This window comes from Salmo salar, chromosome 11 (assembly GCF_965601325.2).
Source record: "Salmo salar chromosome 11, fSalSal1, whole genome shotgun sequence".
NCBI lineage: Eukaryota > Metazoa > Chordata > Actinopteri > Salmoniformes > Salmonidae > Salmo > Salmo salar.
In genome coordinates, this window is record NC_138301.1 from 91,634,150 (window position 1) to 91,649,423 (window position 15,274).

The following is a 15,274-nucleotide window of genomic DNA, read 5'->3' on the forward strand; positions in this document are numbered from 1 at the left end:
TATATATCTCTCATCAGATTTTGTTCAGAAATGTGTTTACATCCCTGTTAATAAGCATTTTATTCTTTATCAAGATAATCCATCTGCCTGACAGGTGTGGCATATCAAGAAGCTGATTAAACAGCATGATCACTGCACAGGTGCACCTTGTGCTGGGGACAATAAAAGGCCACTCTAAAATGTGCAGTTTTGTCACCAACACAGTGCCATAGATGTCTCAAGTTTTGAGGGAGCGTGCAATTGGCATGCTGACTGCAGGAATGTCCACTAGAGGTATTGCTAGAGAATTGAATGTTCATTGCTCTACCATAAACTGAAGAGTATTTCTGTCTGTAATAAAGCCCTTTTGTGGGGATAAACTCATTCTGATTGGCTGGGCCTGGCTCCCCAGTGTATTTAACCATCTACCAATAGGTGCCCTTCTTTGCGAGGCATTGGAAAACCTCCCTGGTCTTTGTGGTTGAATCTGTGTGTGAAATCCACTGCTCGACTGAGGGACCTTACAGATAATTGTATGTGTGGGGTACAGAGATGAGGTAATCATTCAAAAATCATGTTAAACACTATTAATGCACACAGAGTCCATGCAACTTATTATATGACTTGTTAAACACATTTTTTCTCCTCAACTTATTTAGGCTTGCCATAACAAAGGGGTTGAATACTTACTGACTCAAGACATTTCATAATTTTTTATGAATTTGTAAACATTTCTAAAAACATAATACCATTTTGACATTATGGGGTATTATGTGTAGGCCAGTGACACATTCTAAATGTAAAGTATGTTAAAGTCAGGCTGTAACACAACAAAATGTGGAAATAGTGAAAGGGTGTGAATACTTTCTGAAGGCACTATATGTGTTGGGATGGATAGGGGTTTGGAGATGTTATTTCCGTAGACTTTGACAGTGTCTTTCCCAAACTGGGTCAAAACACCTCACACAACCTGCATCACCTTCCTCTAACATGCAAATAAAGTTGACTATTAAAAGTAACATATTTGTGGCTCCTAGTAAACCACAATCACTTGTTGACTGTCCTTGTTGATTGTTCTTTGTTGACTCTCGATTAAGGATTCTACCTTAAAATCAAGAAAACATTTGTCTTGAGAAATGAGTCATGACTTGTTGAATGGATGAGAGAGAGATTGGAAAAGCGAGAGCACAAAGAGTCGGTGCACATTTATGTGTGTGTGTGTTACGTGCCGCAGGCCCATTGTGTACAAGACAGATATTATTTCATCAACAACAGATGAATACGTCAGTGTGGATGAGAGCTTGTAACGTCATCCCAACATTAAAAAGCCATCACGGCTCAATCCTTAGCCATATATGACGTGGGGGCTTGCCAGTAATGGCTTTCTTTCTCTTTAACCATCCTTTTACAGCAAAGGCTCAATCCAAACTCCCATGGGCAGTCCTAGCATCCACACTCCACTGCACAGCCATCAGTCCATCAGTCCAAACTCCCATGGGCAGTCCTAGCATCCACACTCCACTGCACAGCCATCAGTCCAAACTCCCATGGGCAGTCCTAGCATCCACACTCCACTGCACAGCCATCAGTCCATCAGTCCAAACTCCCATGGGCAGTCCTAGCATCCACACTCCACTCTGCAGTCAGCACAGCCATCAGTCCAATGAGTCCATCAGTCTACCCCCTGGCTATATCTGCAACCCCGGGCATCCTGACACATCCCCCCCCCCCCCACAGTGGCACAAAGCACATCACTATAGACAGATGATTGACAATGTTATAACAGACAAAAACTGTGAGGAGTGGAATAACCTCCTCTCACTCAGCGACTGAGCTAAACAAGGCGTAATGTTGTGTACAGACATGCAGACCGGGCTTGGAAGGAGGACATGTTAGATAACTTACATAAGGGCTGTAGCCCTAATATGGGAATCATAATCAGCCCATTTAGGTCCCAGAAGGGATAAAGGGGTTAAGGGTTTTACATAGAGAGATAGATCTGAAATCCTTTACCCCAGACTTCCTGTCTCATGTCAACTGTGAAACGATTGCTTCTGCTCCTATCTGCATACAGTGTCCCTTTTATTTCCTTCATTCCAGCATCAGCCTTTCAGCACTATGGGATATGTGCATCATGCATATTTCACTGCACACAGTCAATATCTAGTCATATCCAATAATCTTTCATTGATAGGCTAATGTTTCCTTTCTGCACCCATCTTTTGCTTTGTAATATATTTATTTCTAACAACCATGGTGTACAGTACAGTGTCATATCAACACAAACAGTACAGTGTAGTACAGTGTCATATCAACACAAACAGGCAATTACCTGGTGAAATATTAACTTTCTGCTTCCATGAGCTATCACCTATTGTACATGACACACAGACACAGAAACCTGCTTGGCAGGTCCCTTACCGTAGCACATTTCTTCTCTTATAGGACTGAAACTGTTCTGCGCTTCCTCCTCACATTCTCTCCCACTAAAACTCTCAAAGCGTGCAGGAGAGTGGGCAGAAAGGCCTTCCTCATGTGTGTGTGTATGCGCATGTCTGTGTGCTCATGCACGCGTGTATGTGTGAGTGCGTGCGCATGTGTAGATTCATGAGAACTAGCTGAGTTTGTGTGAGCTAAACTTCCTGCCTGAACACTATACCGTGTATGTGTGAGGGCAGGGGCGCAACTTTCACTGGGGACGGGGGGGGGGGGACATGTCATTCTGAAGTCGCATTTTTGTCCCCCCCAGTTTATAATTGGAATGTGATACAAAAAGAGGCAGCGGTGTGCTTTAGGACCATGCGGACGTCTCCGAGCGGTAGTATAGGCTGTTTGGAGTGTTTATCCGACTGGATAAAAATAAATACATAGTACCAATCAAAAGTTTGGACACACCTACTCATTCAAGGGTTTTTCTTTATTTTTTACATTGTAGAATAATAGTGAAGACATCAAAACTATGAAATAACACATACGGAATCATGTAGTAACCAAAATATATTTTATATTTGAGATTCTTCAAAGTAGCCACCATTTACCTTGATGACAGCTTTGCACACTCTTTCCGTATATATATATATGTGTGTGTCCCCCACTTCTAAAACCAAAGTTGCGCCCCTGTGTGAGGGTTTATTCGGACTCTTGCAGGGGTTTGCACTGAGTGGTCCTCTGGAGCATTAAGCAGACTCTGTGCCAGTCTTTGTCTGCCTGTGTAATTCCCAAGGAGAAATGAATGTGTGAGTACGACATGTCTGAGTATACGAGCTACTGAAAAGAGAATGTGGTTGCGCTAATGGGAGTACGGTATGTACCCTGTATAAGTATGGAAAGACAGTGAGTGATAGATGGGGAGAGAGAGAGAGAGAGGCAATCACGATGCAAACTGGGTTAAGCGTTGTTGGACATGTGGAGGGCCACCCACCACTAAACAATCAAAGAGCCACTCAGCCCTGATTTCATGAGAGGGCCAAAGACGGGGGAGTCAAAAAGAACAAGGCCTTGTGTGGGTGATGTGATGAGCATAACAATATATACAAAGAAACCTGATCAACAACAACAACATTACACTGACCAGCAGCACAGGCTGGCTCAGACTCAATGCGTTATTTAATACGCAATTTGCAAGTTGATATCACTCTCATATGCAATACAGTTAGTCTAAGATCCTTATAGGCGATGCAACAATTGAGATCAGGTTGAAAAGTGACGGAATAGAGCTTTTCCAAATAGGCCTCCCACGCGTGGATAATAATTAATTTATGCTCCTGTGTCATGAGGCTGCATGGAGAGCTGGCAGGGTTTGGAATTGTGTTGATGGAAAGAAGCATCGTGTCCTGACCTGGTTGGGCTTTGCTGTGCTGGGTAAATAATTCAGTCTAGTGGAACTCTAGAGCTGCTGCTGGCTCTCTGCTCCCTCACTTTCTGGCCCCGTCCCCTCTGACATGGCTCTCTGCTCCCTCCCTCTCTGGCCCTGGCCCCTGTGACACAACACTCTCAGGTTACTTCCTGTCAACCTAGACGGTTTAGCTCCCGGAGTCACGACCTGCTGCTTACATAAGGTGTGCGGCGGGCTCTCTCTCTGTGTGTGTGTGTGTGTGTGTGTGTGCTAGGACAAAAAAATGCTAGGACAAAAAAATCCCTGTAGCTCAGTTGGTAGAGCATGGTGTTTGCAACGCCAGGGTTGTGGGTTCGATTCCCACGGGGGGCCAGCACAGAAAAAAAATGTATGAAATGTATGCATTCACTACTGTAAGTCGCTCTGGATAAGAGCGACTGCTAAATGACTAAAAAAAATAAAAAAATACAAAATAAGGGGGTGTGTGTGTGTGTGTGTGTGTGTGTTAAACTGCTGGAAAAGACTATGTAAGGAAACCACCCAGGCAGAGTTGAAGATTCATCATGTAAAACATACAAAACACTGACTCCATCAGGAAGTTATTCAGGGTGTGGGACTGTAGATATCTTCATGCTGAATGGCTAGGCATCTTGGGTAGGGTGCTCTAAGCTCCTAATGCCGTGATCATTATATTTGTCATGAGAGACCAACAGTTGAAGTCGGAAGTTTACATACACTTAGGTTGGAGTTATTAAAACTCATTTTTCAACCACTCCATACATTTCTTGTTAACAAACTATAGTTCTGGCAAGTCGGTTAGGACATCTACTTTGTGCATGACACAAGTAATGTTACCAACAATTGTTTACAGACAGATTACTTCACTTATAAATCACTGTATCACAAATCCAGTGGGTCAGAAGTTTACATACACTAAGGTGACTGTACCTTTAAACAGCTTGGAAAATTCCAGAAAATGATGTCATGGCTTTAGAAGCTTCTGATAGGCTATTTGACATCACACGCAGCCGTGGTCCCAGATGAACATACTTTGGTGCGAAAAGTGCAAATCAATCCCAGAACAACAAAGGACCTTGTGAAGATGCTGGAGGAAACAGGTACAAAAGGATCTATATCCACAGTAAAACGAGTCCTATATTGACATATCCTGAAAGGCCGCTCAGCAAGGAAGAAGCCACTGCTCCAAAACCGCCATAAAAAAGCCAGACAACGGTTTGCAACTGCACATGGGGACAAAGATTGTACTTTTTGGAGAAATGTCCTCTGGTCTGATGAAACAAAAATAGAACTGTTTGGCCATAATGACCATTGTTATGTTTGGAGGAAAAAGGGGGAGGCTTGCAAGCCGAAGAATACCATCCCAACCGTGAAGCACGGGGGTGGCAGCATCATGTTGTGGGGGTGCTTTGCTGCAGGAAGGACTGGTGCACTTCACAAAATAGATGGCATAGTGAGGTAGGAAAATTATGTGGATATATTGAAGCAACATCTCAAGACATCAGTCAGGATGTTAGTTTGATCGCAAATGGATCTTCCAAATGGACAATAACCCCAAGCATACTTCCAAAGTTGTGGCAAAATGGCTTAAGGACAACAAAGTCAAGGTATTGGAGTGGCCATCACAAAGCCCTGACCTCAATCCTATATAAAATTTGTGGGCAGAACTGAAAAAGCTTGTGCGAGCAAGGAGGCCTACAAACCTGACTCAGTTACACCAGCTCAGGAGGATTGGGCCAAAATTCACCCAACTTATTGTGGGAAGCTTGTGGAAGGCTACCTGAAACGTTTGACCCAAGTTAAACAATTTAAAGGCAATGCTACCAAATACTAATTGAGTGTATGTAAACGTATGATCCACGGGGAATGTGATGAAAAAAATCAAATCTGAAATAAATAATTCTCTCTACTATTATTCTGACATTTCACATTCTTAAAAAAAAAGTGGTGATCCTAACTGACCTAAGACAGGGAATTTTTACTAGGATTAAATGTCAGGAATTGTGAAAAACTGAGTTTAAATGTATTTGGCTAAGGTGTATGTAAACTTCTGACTTCAACTGAATATCGACAGATTGTATTCCTTTAATCACATGTGCTGTACACGTTTTGCTCCATTGTCATTCTCCAGGTCACATTATCTTGTCAAGTGCTGGTGGTAATCAAAGTCAGACTTACGGAGTATCAATCAGACGTCAGTGACTGAAGCCTGATAGCATTATTACTGGATCAGCTTTCTGAGAAACACTTGACCAACCAAAGACAAATTACAATCTAGGCCCAGCATTTATTGAAGGGAATGAATAGATGGAATGGGTGAGAATGGTTCAGTACCAGGCTACCAGGCCAGGCGCCTGAGTACAGAACAACCTGATGTTCAAAGGCTCAGCTAATCCTCACAGCTCTGACACATTCCACAGACCTGCCCAGGACAGCTCCCTTCCAACCTAGCTACTGCTGGAGCACAGTCTGCTACTGGTGGTGAACTCTCTACAGTACCACTGTTACCCTGGCACACCATCAGAGAGCCCACAGAGACTCTGGCTAGAAGCAGCGGGGGGCACCTACTATACAATGCAATGGATAGGATATTACTGGGTTCTACACCAACTAAACAAACAATACCCATGAAAACAGTTTATTTGGGATTAATATTTTACCTGACCAGAACTATGTACAAAGCAGCAGCTTCGTGTGGGATTCAGGTTGTTTCATTTCAATTTTGTAAGCAGGCTTTTTAAGTAGATACGTTTCAAGTAAAAGTGTGGCCAGTCATGCAAGTTACTTTTTATGAAGGATTAACCTTGGCCAGGAGAGAAAACGGGGCTGTAGGAAGGATCTACCTTGCCTGTGTGTCATCTAAAACAATCCAGGATGTCAGAAGGCACAGCATCACAGTGCTAGAGGTGTCACTACAGACTCTGGTTCAATCCCAGGCTTTGTCTTAGCCGGCCGCGACTGGGAGACCCAGGCGTCGCACAATTGGCCCAGCGTCGTCCGGGTTGGGGGAGGGTTTGCTCGCTGACTACGGTCGCCAGCTGTACGGTGTTTCCTCCGACACATTGGTGCGGCTGGCTTCCAGGTTAAGCAAGCAGTGCGGCTTAGCCGGGACGTGTTTCGGAGGACGCATGGCTCTCGACCTTCGCCTCTCCCAAGTCCGTACGGGAGTTGCAGCGATCGGACAAGGCTGTAACTACCAATTGAATATCACGAAATTCGGGAGAAAAAAAGGGGTAAAAGTCATTTTAAAAAAGAGCTGGTCACCACGTGGCAGGGTTCAGCCAGCAATTGCGTGCCAGCGTTGTGGCACACAGAGAAAGGCTAACTCGTGTGGCTAAGCCCCTAATGAATCGACCTCCTTGTCCATGGACAAACCCCCACAGATGACCTACGCACATTCATTCAGCTACTTTGCTCCAACTGAACAATCGACTGCTACCACAAAAATGTCCCAGTAGTGAAACACCACAGAGCAATAATATAAATTTAACCAAGGACGGTACATGGCAAACAGAAAGCACAGACAAAATGTACATCACTCGTAGCGGGAGAGAACATTCTTAAGAGCATTTCTCATTCCTTCTCTAAGTGAGTGAGAATGACTTCTAGATCTGATGAATGCTTTGTACCTGCAGAAAGGACACTGGGTGACAGATCTGATCTTTTCATGGAAACGCCATGAGAAGAGACTGTGCTGTTCCCCAGGCTCAGAGACAAATTAACACGGATGTGTTTGACAGTCATATTGTCTTTGTCTAATGCACCATGGATACAGTGAGGGAAAAAAGTATTTGATCCCCTGCTGATTTTGTACATTTGCCCACTGACAAAGAAATGATCAGTCTATAATTTTAATGGTAGGTTTATTTGAACTGTGAGAGACAGAATAACAACAAAAAAATCCTGAAAAACACATGTCAAAAATGTTATAAATTGATTTTCATTTTAATGAGGGAAATAAGTATTTGACCCCCTCTCAATCAGAAAGATTTCTGGCTCCCAGGTGTCTTTTATATAGGTAACGAGCTGAGATTAGGAGCACACTCTTAAAGGGAGTGCTCCTAATCTCAGTTTGTTACCTGTATAAAAGACACCTGTCCACAGAAGCAATCAATCAATCAATCAGATTCCAAACTCTCCACCATGGCCAAGACCAAAGAGCTCTCCAAGGATGTCAGGGACAAGATTGTAGACCTACACAAGGCTGGAATGGGCTACAAGACCATCGCCAAGCAGCTTGGTGAGAAGGTGACAACAGTTGGTGCGATTATTCGCAAATGGAAGAAACACAAAAGAACTGTCAATCTCCCATGGCCTGAGGCTCCATGCAAGATCTCACCTCGTGGAGTTGCAATGATCATGAGAACGGTGAGGAATCAGCCCAGAACTACACGGGAGGATCTTGTCAATGATTTCAAGGCAGCTGGGACCATAGTCACCAAGAAAACAATTGGTAACACACTACGCCGTGAAGGTCCCCCTGCTCAAGAAAGCACATATACATGCCCGTCTGAAGTTTGCCGATGAACATCTGAATGATTCAGAGGACAACTGGGTGAAAGTGTTGTGGTCAGATGAGACCAAAATGGAGCTCTTTGGCATCAACTCAACTTGTAGTGTTTGGAGGAGGAGGAATGCTGCCTATGACCCCAAGAACACCATCCCCACCGTCAAACATGGAGGTGGAAACATTATGCTTTGGGGGTGTTTTTCTGCTAAGGGGACAGGACAACTTCACCGCATCAAAGGGACGATGGACGGGGCCATGTACCGTCAAATCTTGGGTGAGAACCTCCTTCTCTCAGCCAGGGCATTGAAAATGGATCGTGGATGGGTATTCCAGCATGACAATGACCCAAAACACACGGACAAGGCAACAAAGGAGTGGCTCAAGAAGAAGCACATTAAGGTCCTGGAGTGGCCTAGCCAATCGCCAGACCTTAATCCCATAGAAAATCTGTGGAGGGAGCTGAAGTTTCGAGTTGCCAAACGTCAGCCTCGAAACCTTACTGATTTGGAGAAGATCTGCAAAGAGCAGTTGGACAAAATCCCTCCTGAGATGTGTGCAAACCTGGTGGCCAACTACAAGAAACGTCTGACCTCTGTGATTGCCAACAAGGGTTTTGCCACCAAGTACTAAGTCATGTTTTGCAGAGGGGTCAAATATTTATTTAAAATGCAAATCATTTTCTAACATTTTTGACATGCTTTTTTCTGGATTTTTTTGTTGTTATTCTGCCTCTCACTGTTCAAATAAACCTACCATTAAAATTATAGACTGATAATTTCTTTGTCAGTGGGCAAACGTACAAATTCAGCAGGGGATCAAATACTTTTTTCCCTCACTGTAGACCCGTAGGCTACCTTGCGTACCTCTTACAAAGGCTGATGCAAATAATTTCATCCATACAATATTTCTATCAAGTGTGCTGATATTTTATTAAATCTTCAGGTATACTGGATGTGCATCCAGTCAGTGTAAATATCAATACAAAAATACAGTATGTGAACTATAATAATGTAAAGTTAATTTTCTGTCTTACCTGTATATCAAGCACTGAATCAACTGTAGCCCACCCCTTTTACAGAGCTTCCTGTACTGAAGGCCCTGGTTTATGACTTGTCCTCCTCTGTCCTCGTTCGGGCGGGCTGTGGCACAGTTTCTGTTCTTGCCCTGCTCCTGGACAAATCTAATAAGACCAACTACAAGCCACAGGCAACCAAGGCTCTCCAACTCTCTGATTCCATTGATGCCTAGCGAGCTCATAACCGTAAAGCAAGAGAGCACACTTTCTATTCAAACAGGCACAAAACATTCTCCCAAATCGATTTTGTACTATTATCTACTCCTCTATTTCCTTTCATCAAGAAAATAGAAATTTGACATACAGCATGAATCTATCTGATCATAATGATTATTACTGCCAGATACACATTTCAGAATCTACTAAAAGAGCCATAAGATGATGCTTTTCCTTACTACAAGAGATCCTACTCTCTGTGAACAATTTGAACTGAATTGAATGAATTCAAAATTATTAACAAAAATTCTGTCGATGATCCTCGGATTCTTTGGGACGCCATGAATAAAATCACAATTAAAGAAGATATCAGAATTGGAAAAGATTTAACGATGTTAAGAGTGTTCTCAACAAACACTTTTTTCAAACCAGGTAGCAACTACTCTTTTCAAAGTCACGAGATAACTAAATCTATTGATAATACAGAGAGAAGAATGTGCCATCCATCGAGTTAGACTCAACCTTTACTTCCATGGTAACCGTCCCAGTTGTTTACTGGCCAACAAGCTACGCAGTAATAATCAATTAGCTGATATAGCAACTATTGAATTTGAATCAGGTGAATTACTATCAGAACCAAAATGTATTAACCAAAGATTCTCCCCATTTTAATAAAGAATTGTACACCTCTGATTGTAAATCCACACCAAGCCCGATCAAATCAAATCAAATTTTATTGGTCACATACACATGGTTAGTAGATGTTAATGCGAGTGTTGCGAAATGTTTGTGCTTCTAGTTCCGACCATGCAGTAATATCTAAAAAGTAATCTAACAAAGATTGAGTCGTCTTTTTTAAAAGATATATGAACTCCTCTTCTCTCAACTGAGGAAGCCGCCTTGCTGGAAGCCCACGTCTCTCTCCATGAAATCAAAAGGGCATTGGATAGCATGAATAAAGGCAAATTACCTGGTTGTGATGGTCTATTTAACATTTTGGAACCAATTAGGTCCACCGTTACTTTAAATCATAAACACAGCTGTTCACAAAGGTTCAATTGGAAGGGATGTAAATAGAGCACTAATTTTGCTATTATAAAAAATAAAAAGGTAAGGATGCCCCCTATCTTTGATAAACACAGATTGGTACATCTGGAGTAAAGAGGGTTTGTTAAAAAACGATTATCCTCAGATAACCTCCGTCATCTATTACATATCTTACATGCTTCATCAGAAACCAAAGCTCCTTGGGCAGTTCTCTCTCTCGACGCAGAAAAAGCTTTTGATTGACTAGAATGGTCATATCTTTGGTTGGTTTTGGAACATATGGGACTTATTAATTGAATTAATATGATTAAAATACTATATGCCAATCCCTCAGCCATAGCAATAAAAAGGCAATACATGCTTTGTTCCGTTCAGAATAACTAGAAGTATCAAGCAAGGTGATCCCATCCTACTTTTGCTCAAGTTATAAAATAAATCTGACCAAATCTGCCCTATGGCATCTCTACTTATGGAATCCCAATAGTTGCCCATTTTAAATATTAGGGAATAGACATTTCCTTCCTTAGATAAAACCATTGCCAGAAACGTAACAGAACACTCAATTCAATTCGACCTCATTTGATGGACTAATATCTCAGTTGCTTTAACCAGACAAATATATTTTGTCAAAATTAATATATTGCTACGGCTGAATATCTGTACTTCAATGCTTCCCAAATCTCCCCATTCTGGCTTTTGGGATAAAATCCATAGCGCGGTTTAAACACTACCCACAAAACACCAGTCTCAATGTCAACAGTGAAGAGGTGACTCCGGGATGCTGGCCTTCTAGGTAGAGCTTCTCTTTCCAGTGTCTGTGTTCTTTTTCCCATCTTAATCTTTTCTTTTTATTGGCCAGTCTGAGATATGGATTTTTCATTGCAACTCTGCCTAGAAGGCCAGCATCCTGGAGTCGCTTCTTCACTGTTGACGTTGAGACTGGTGTTTTGCGGGTACTATTTAATGAAGCTGCCGGTTGAGGACTTGTGAGGCTTCTGTTTCTCAAACTACACACTCTAATGAACTTGTCCTCTTGCTCAGTTGTGCACTGGGGCCTCCTACTCTTTCTATTCTGGTTAGAGTCAGTTTGCACTGTTCTGTGAACAGCAGAGGTGGAAACTTTCCGTGGGAATTAACTGGAATATATGGGAATTAACAGAAATATATGCTAATTAATATTAATACCATTTAAATTAAGATGGTTTTTCATTGGATGTATTTACCATATCATATGCAGACAGAAACAAACATTTTACCTTATCATAAGTAGACATAATTGCAAATGACTAAATCCTTCCAAAAGAAAAAAAAATAGTTATGAATTGAACTTGAATTAAATGAGTTGACTCTTCACATGGGATGATTTCACTGAACAACAAAAGAAAGGGAATATTGAATGATCCCCAATGATCCATCGCATCTCCCAAAAACGGTTTCAACATACATCTGTAAAATGATAGTCTAGAAACTAAAGCTTTGGTTGTCTTCCTCTCAAGCTTCCATGTCTTCTCCCTGGACCTCCTCAATGTCCACCTCTTGAACATCAGACTCTGAGGCCTCAACCTCACTGTCACTTTCCAACCTTGTTGAGGATGGCTCGTTGTCAGGCTCAAAAAGCCTCAAATTTGCCCGGATGGCCACCAATTGTCAAGCCTTATATTGGTCATCCTGTTGCGTGCGTGTTCCCAAACAAGGACCAGTTGCACTCTGAGGTGGCTGATGTTGGTGGGATTTGGAGGATGATGGAGGCAACAGGGGAAAGAGCCTCAGCTCCACAAAGTCCCTTCCACCAGGTGGCTTATAAGATATGTTGGCACGACTGCCATATTGCATCTCCATCCCAAAGCCCTTGCTTGGAAGTGTACTTTGCCAGACTGCCAAGAACCTTGCCCTCATCCAGGCCAAGGAGGCGAGACACGGTAGTGATGACATCACAGGCCAAGTTGATCTCTGTACCAGACAGGATGCTCTTGCCAGCATACTTGGGGACCAACATGTATGATGTGGCGTGTATGGGCTTCAGGCAGAAGTCTTCATGCTTTTTGATGTATTTCAGAATTGCAGTTTCCTCTGCTTGGAGCAACAGTGAAGTGCAGGGTAGTACGGATTTCTTCTCTTACATCTGCAAGCAGAGTCTGAACATCAGACAGGATTGCATTGTCTCCCTCAATCCATACAATGGCTGCTGCTATAGGTTTCAGGAGTTTCAGGATGCTTACCACTCTCTCCCAAAATACATCATCCAGGAGGAGCCTTTTGATGGTGCTGTCCATATCGGCAGACTGTGATATGGCCATTTCTTGGAGAGACTCCTTCACCTCCAGGAGACTGTCAAACATGATGACAACACCACCCCAACAGGTGTTGCTGGGCAGCTTCAATGTGGTGCTCTTATTCTTCTCACTTTGCTTGGTCAGGTAGATTGCGGTTATAACTTGATGACCCTTCACATACCTAACAATTTCCTTGGCTCTCTTGTGGAGTGTATCCATTGTTTCCAGTGCCATGATGTCCTTGAGGAGCAGATTCAATGCATTAACAGCACAGCCAATGGGTGTGATGTGAGAGCAGGACTCTTCCACTTTAGACCAAGCAGCCTTCATGTTCGCAGCATTGTCTGTCACCAGTGCAAATGCCTTCTGTGGTCCAAGGTCATTGATGACTGCCTTCAGCTCATCTGCAATGTAGAGACCGGTGTGTCTGTTGTCCCTTGTATCTGTGCTCTTGTAGAATACTGGTTGAGGGGTGGAGATGATGTAGTGAATTATTCCTGGCCCACGAACATTCGGCCACCTGTCAGAGATGATTGCAATACAGTCTGCTTTCTCTATGATTTGCTTGACCTTCACTTGAACTCTGCATACAGCAAATTAGTAGATAAATCATGTCTGGTTGGAGGGGTGTATGCTGGGTGAAGAACATTCAGAAATCTCTCCCAATACACATTACCTGTGAGCATCACAGGTGAACCAGTTGCATACACAGCTCGAGCAAGACATTCATAAGCATTTCTCTGACTACGTTCCTCCATTGAGTCAAAAAAACATCTGATTCCAGGAGGACCATGAGCTGTTGCTATCGATAAGGTGTCTGATACATCATTTTCACCTCGAATAGAAGTAGAGGGACTTTTGTCAGAGGTTGCTTGTTGTGAGCACTGAGGGAACGTTATGCACTTGGCCAGATGATTCTGCATCCTTGTTGCATTCTTCACATGTGATTTGGCACAGTATTTGCAAATGTACACTGTGTTTCCTTCTACATTAGCTGCAGTGAAATGTCTCCACACATCAGATAGTGCCCGTGGCATTTTTCTGTAAAAATAAGGGGAAAAAGGAGTAAAAAAAAGAATAATACAATTCCATGTACAGATAAATAGTTAAGCAGTTAGATTAAACAGCTCCTTTGTAAGATAAATGTTTTAAAATGAAACATATATGGAAACAGGTGAATTAACACTCCTCAGTTAGCAGGCTCAAGCAAGCTAAAACCCACATGGTAGCAAAAACTAACTCGCAAAAATGATTAACAAGTTAGAAATTATTTAAACACACTTTGCTGTAGGCTACTATTTACTAGTTAACAAAAATCATGTATGTCATATAAAATATATTCATCCCACCCAGTATTGTAATCAAAACTTACCAGAAAGCATGTTGTCCTTGGCTCAGACAGTGTAGAAGTGTGGGCTCAATATCATCTCATTAGTGTGCAAGATCTTGAGAATCAGCTGAACATGTGATAGAATGCACTGTGCATGCAGAGGGTTGCAATTCCACTGAATTGGGGACAGCAACCCTAATCTACACACAATACCGCATAATGACAAAGTGAAAACAGGATTTTTGAAATGTTTGCAAATGTATTAAAAAAACAGAAATTCCTTATTTACATAAGTATTCAGACCCTTTGCTATGAGACTCGAAATTGAGCTCAGGTGCATCCTGTTTCCATTGAGATGTTTCTACAACTTCATTGGAGTCCACCTATGTTAAATTCAATTGATGGGACATGATTTGGAAAGGCACACAGCTGTCTATATTATGTCCCACAGTTGACAGTGCATGTCAGAGTAAAAACCAAGCTATGAGGACGAAGGAATTATCCCTAGAGTGCCGAGACAGGAATGTGTCGAGGCACAGATCTGCGGAAGGGTACGAAAAAAATTCTGCAGCATTGAAGGTCCCCAAGAACACAGTGGCCTCAATCATTCTTAAATGGAAGAAGTTTGGAATCCCTAAAACTCTTCCTAGAGCTGGCCACCCGGCCAAACTGAGCAATCGGGGGAGAAGGTTCTTGGTCAGGGAGGTGACCAAGAACCTGACAATCACTTTGACAGAGCTCTAGAGTTCTTCTGTGGAGATGGGACAACCATCCAGAAGCACTACCATCTCTGCAGCACTCCACCAATCAGGCCTTTATGGTAAAGTGACCAGATGGAAACCACTCCTCAGTAAAAAGCACATGACAGCCTGCTTGGAGATTGCCAAAAGGCACCTAAAGATTCTCAGACCATGAGAAACAAGATTTTCTGGTCTGATGAAACTCTTTGGCCTGAATGCCAAGCGTCACGTCTGGAGGAAACCTGGCACCATTTCTATGGTGAAGCATGGTGGTGGCAGCATCATGCTGTGGGGATGTTTTTCAGCGGCAA

General features: G+C 42.6%; 1 protein-coding gene across 5 annotated transcripts in view; it reads right to left on the bottom strand.

The window, feature by feature from the left end:
- Window positions 1-15,274, bottom strand: part of LOC106563119 (dual specificity testis-specific protein kinase 2) — a 33,458-nt gene that overhangs the window by 15,366 nt on the left and 2,818 nt on the right. Inside the window, exon 1 of one of the 5 annotated variants that reach the window (XM_014128351.3) lies at window positions 2,401-2,567. The exons of the other annotated variants lie outside the window; for them this stretch is intronic. Within the exon in view, the coding sequence (XP_013983826.1) occupies window positions 2,401-2,410 (10 nt within the window). The 5' untranslated portion in view covers window positions 2,411-2,567. Of the gene's footprint in view, window positions 1-2,400; window positions 2,568-15,274 lie in introns of those variants that run through there. 5 annotated transcript variants of the gene reach the window in all.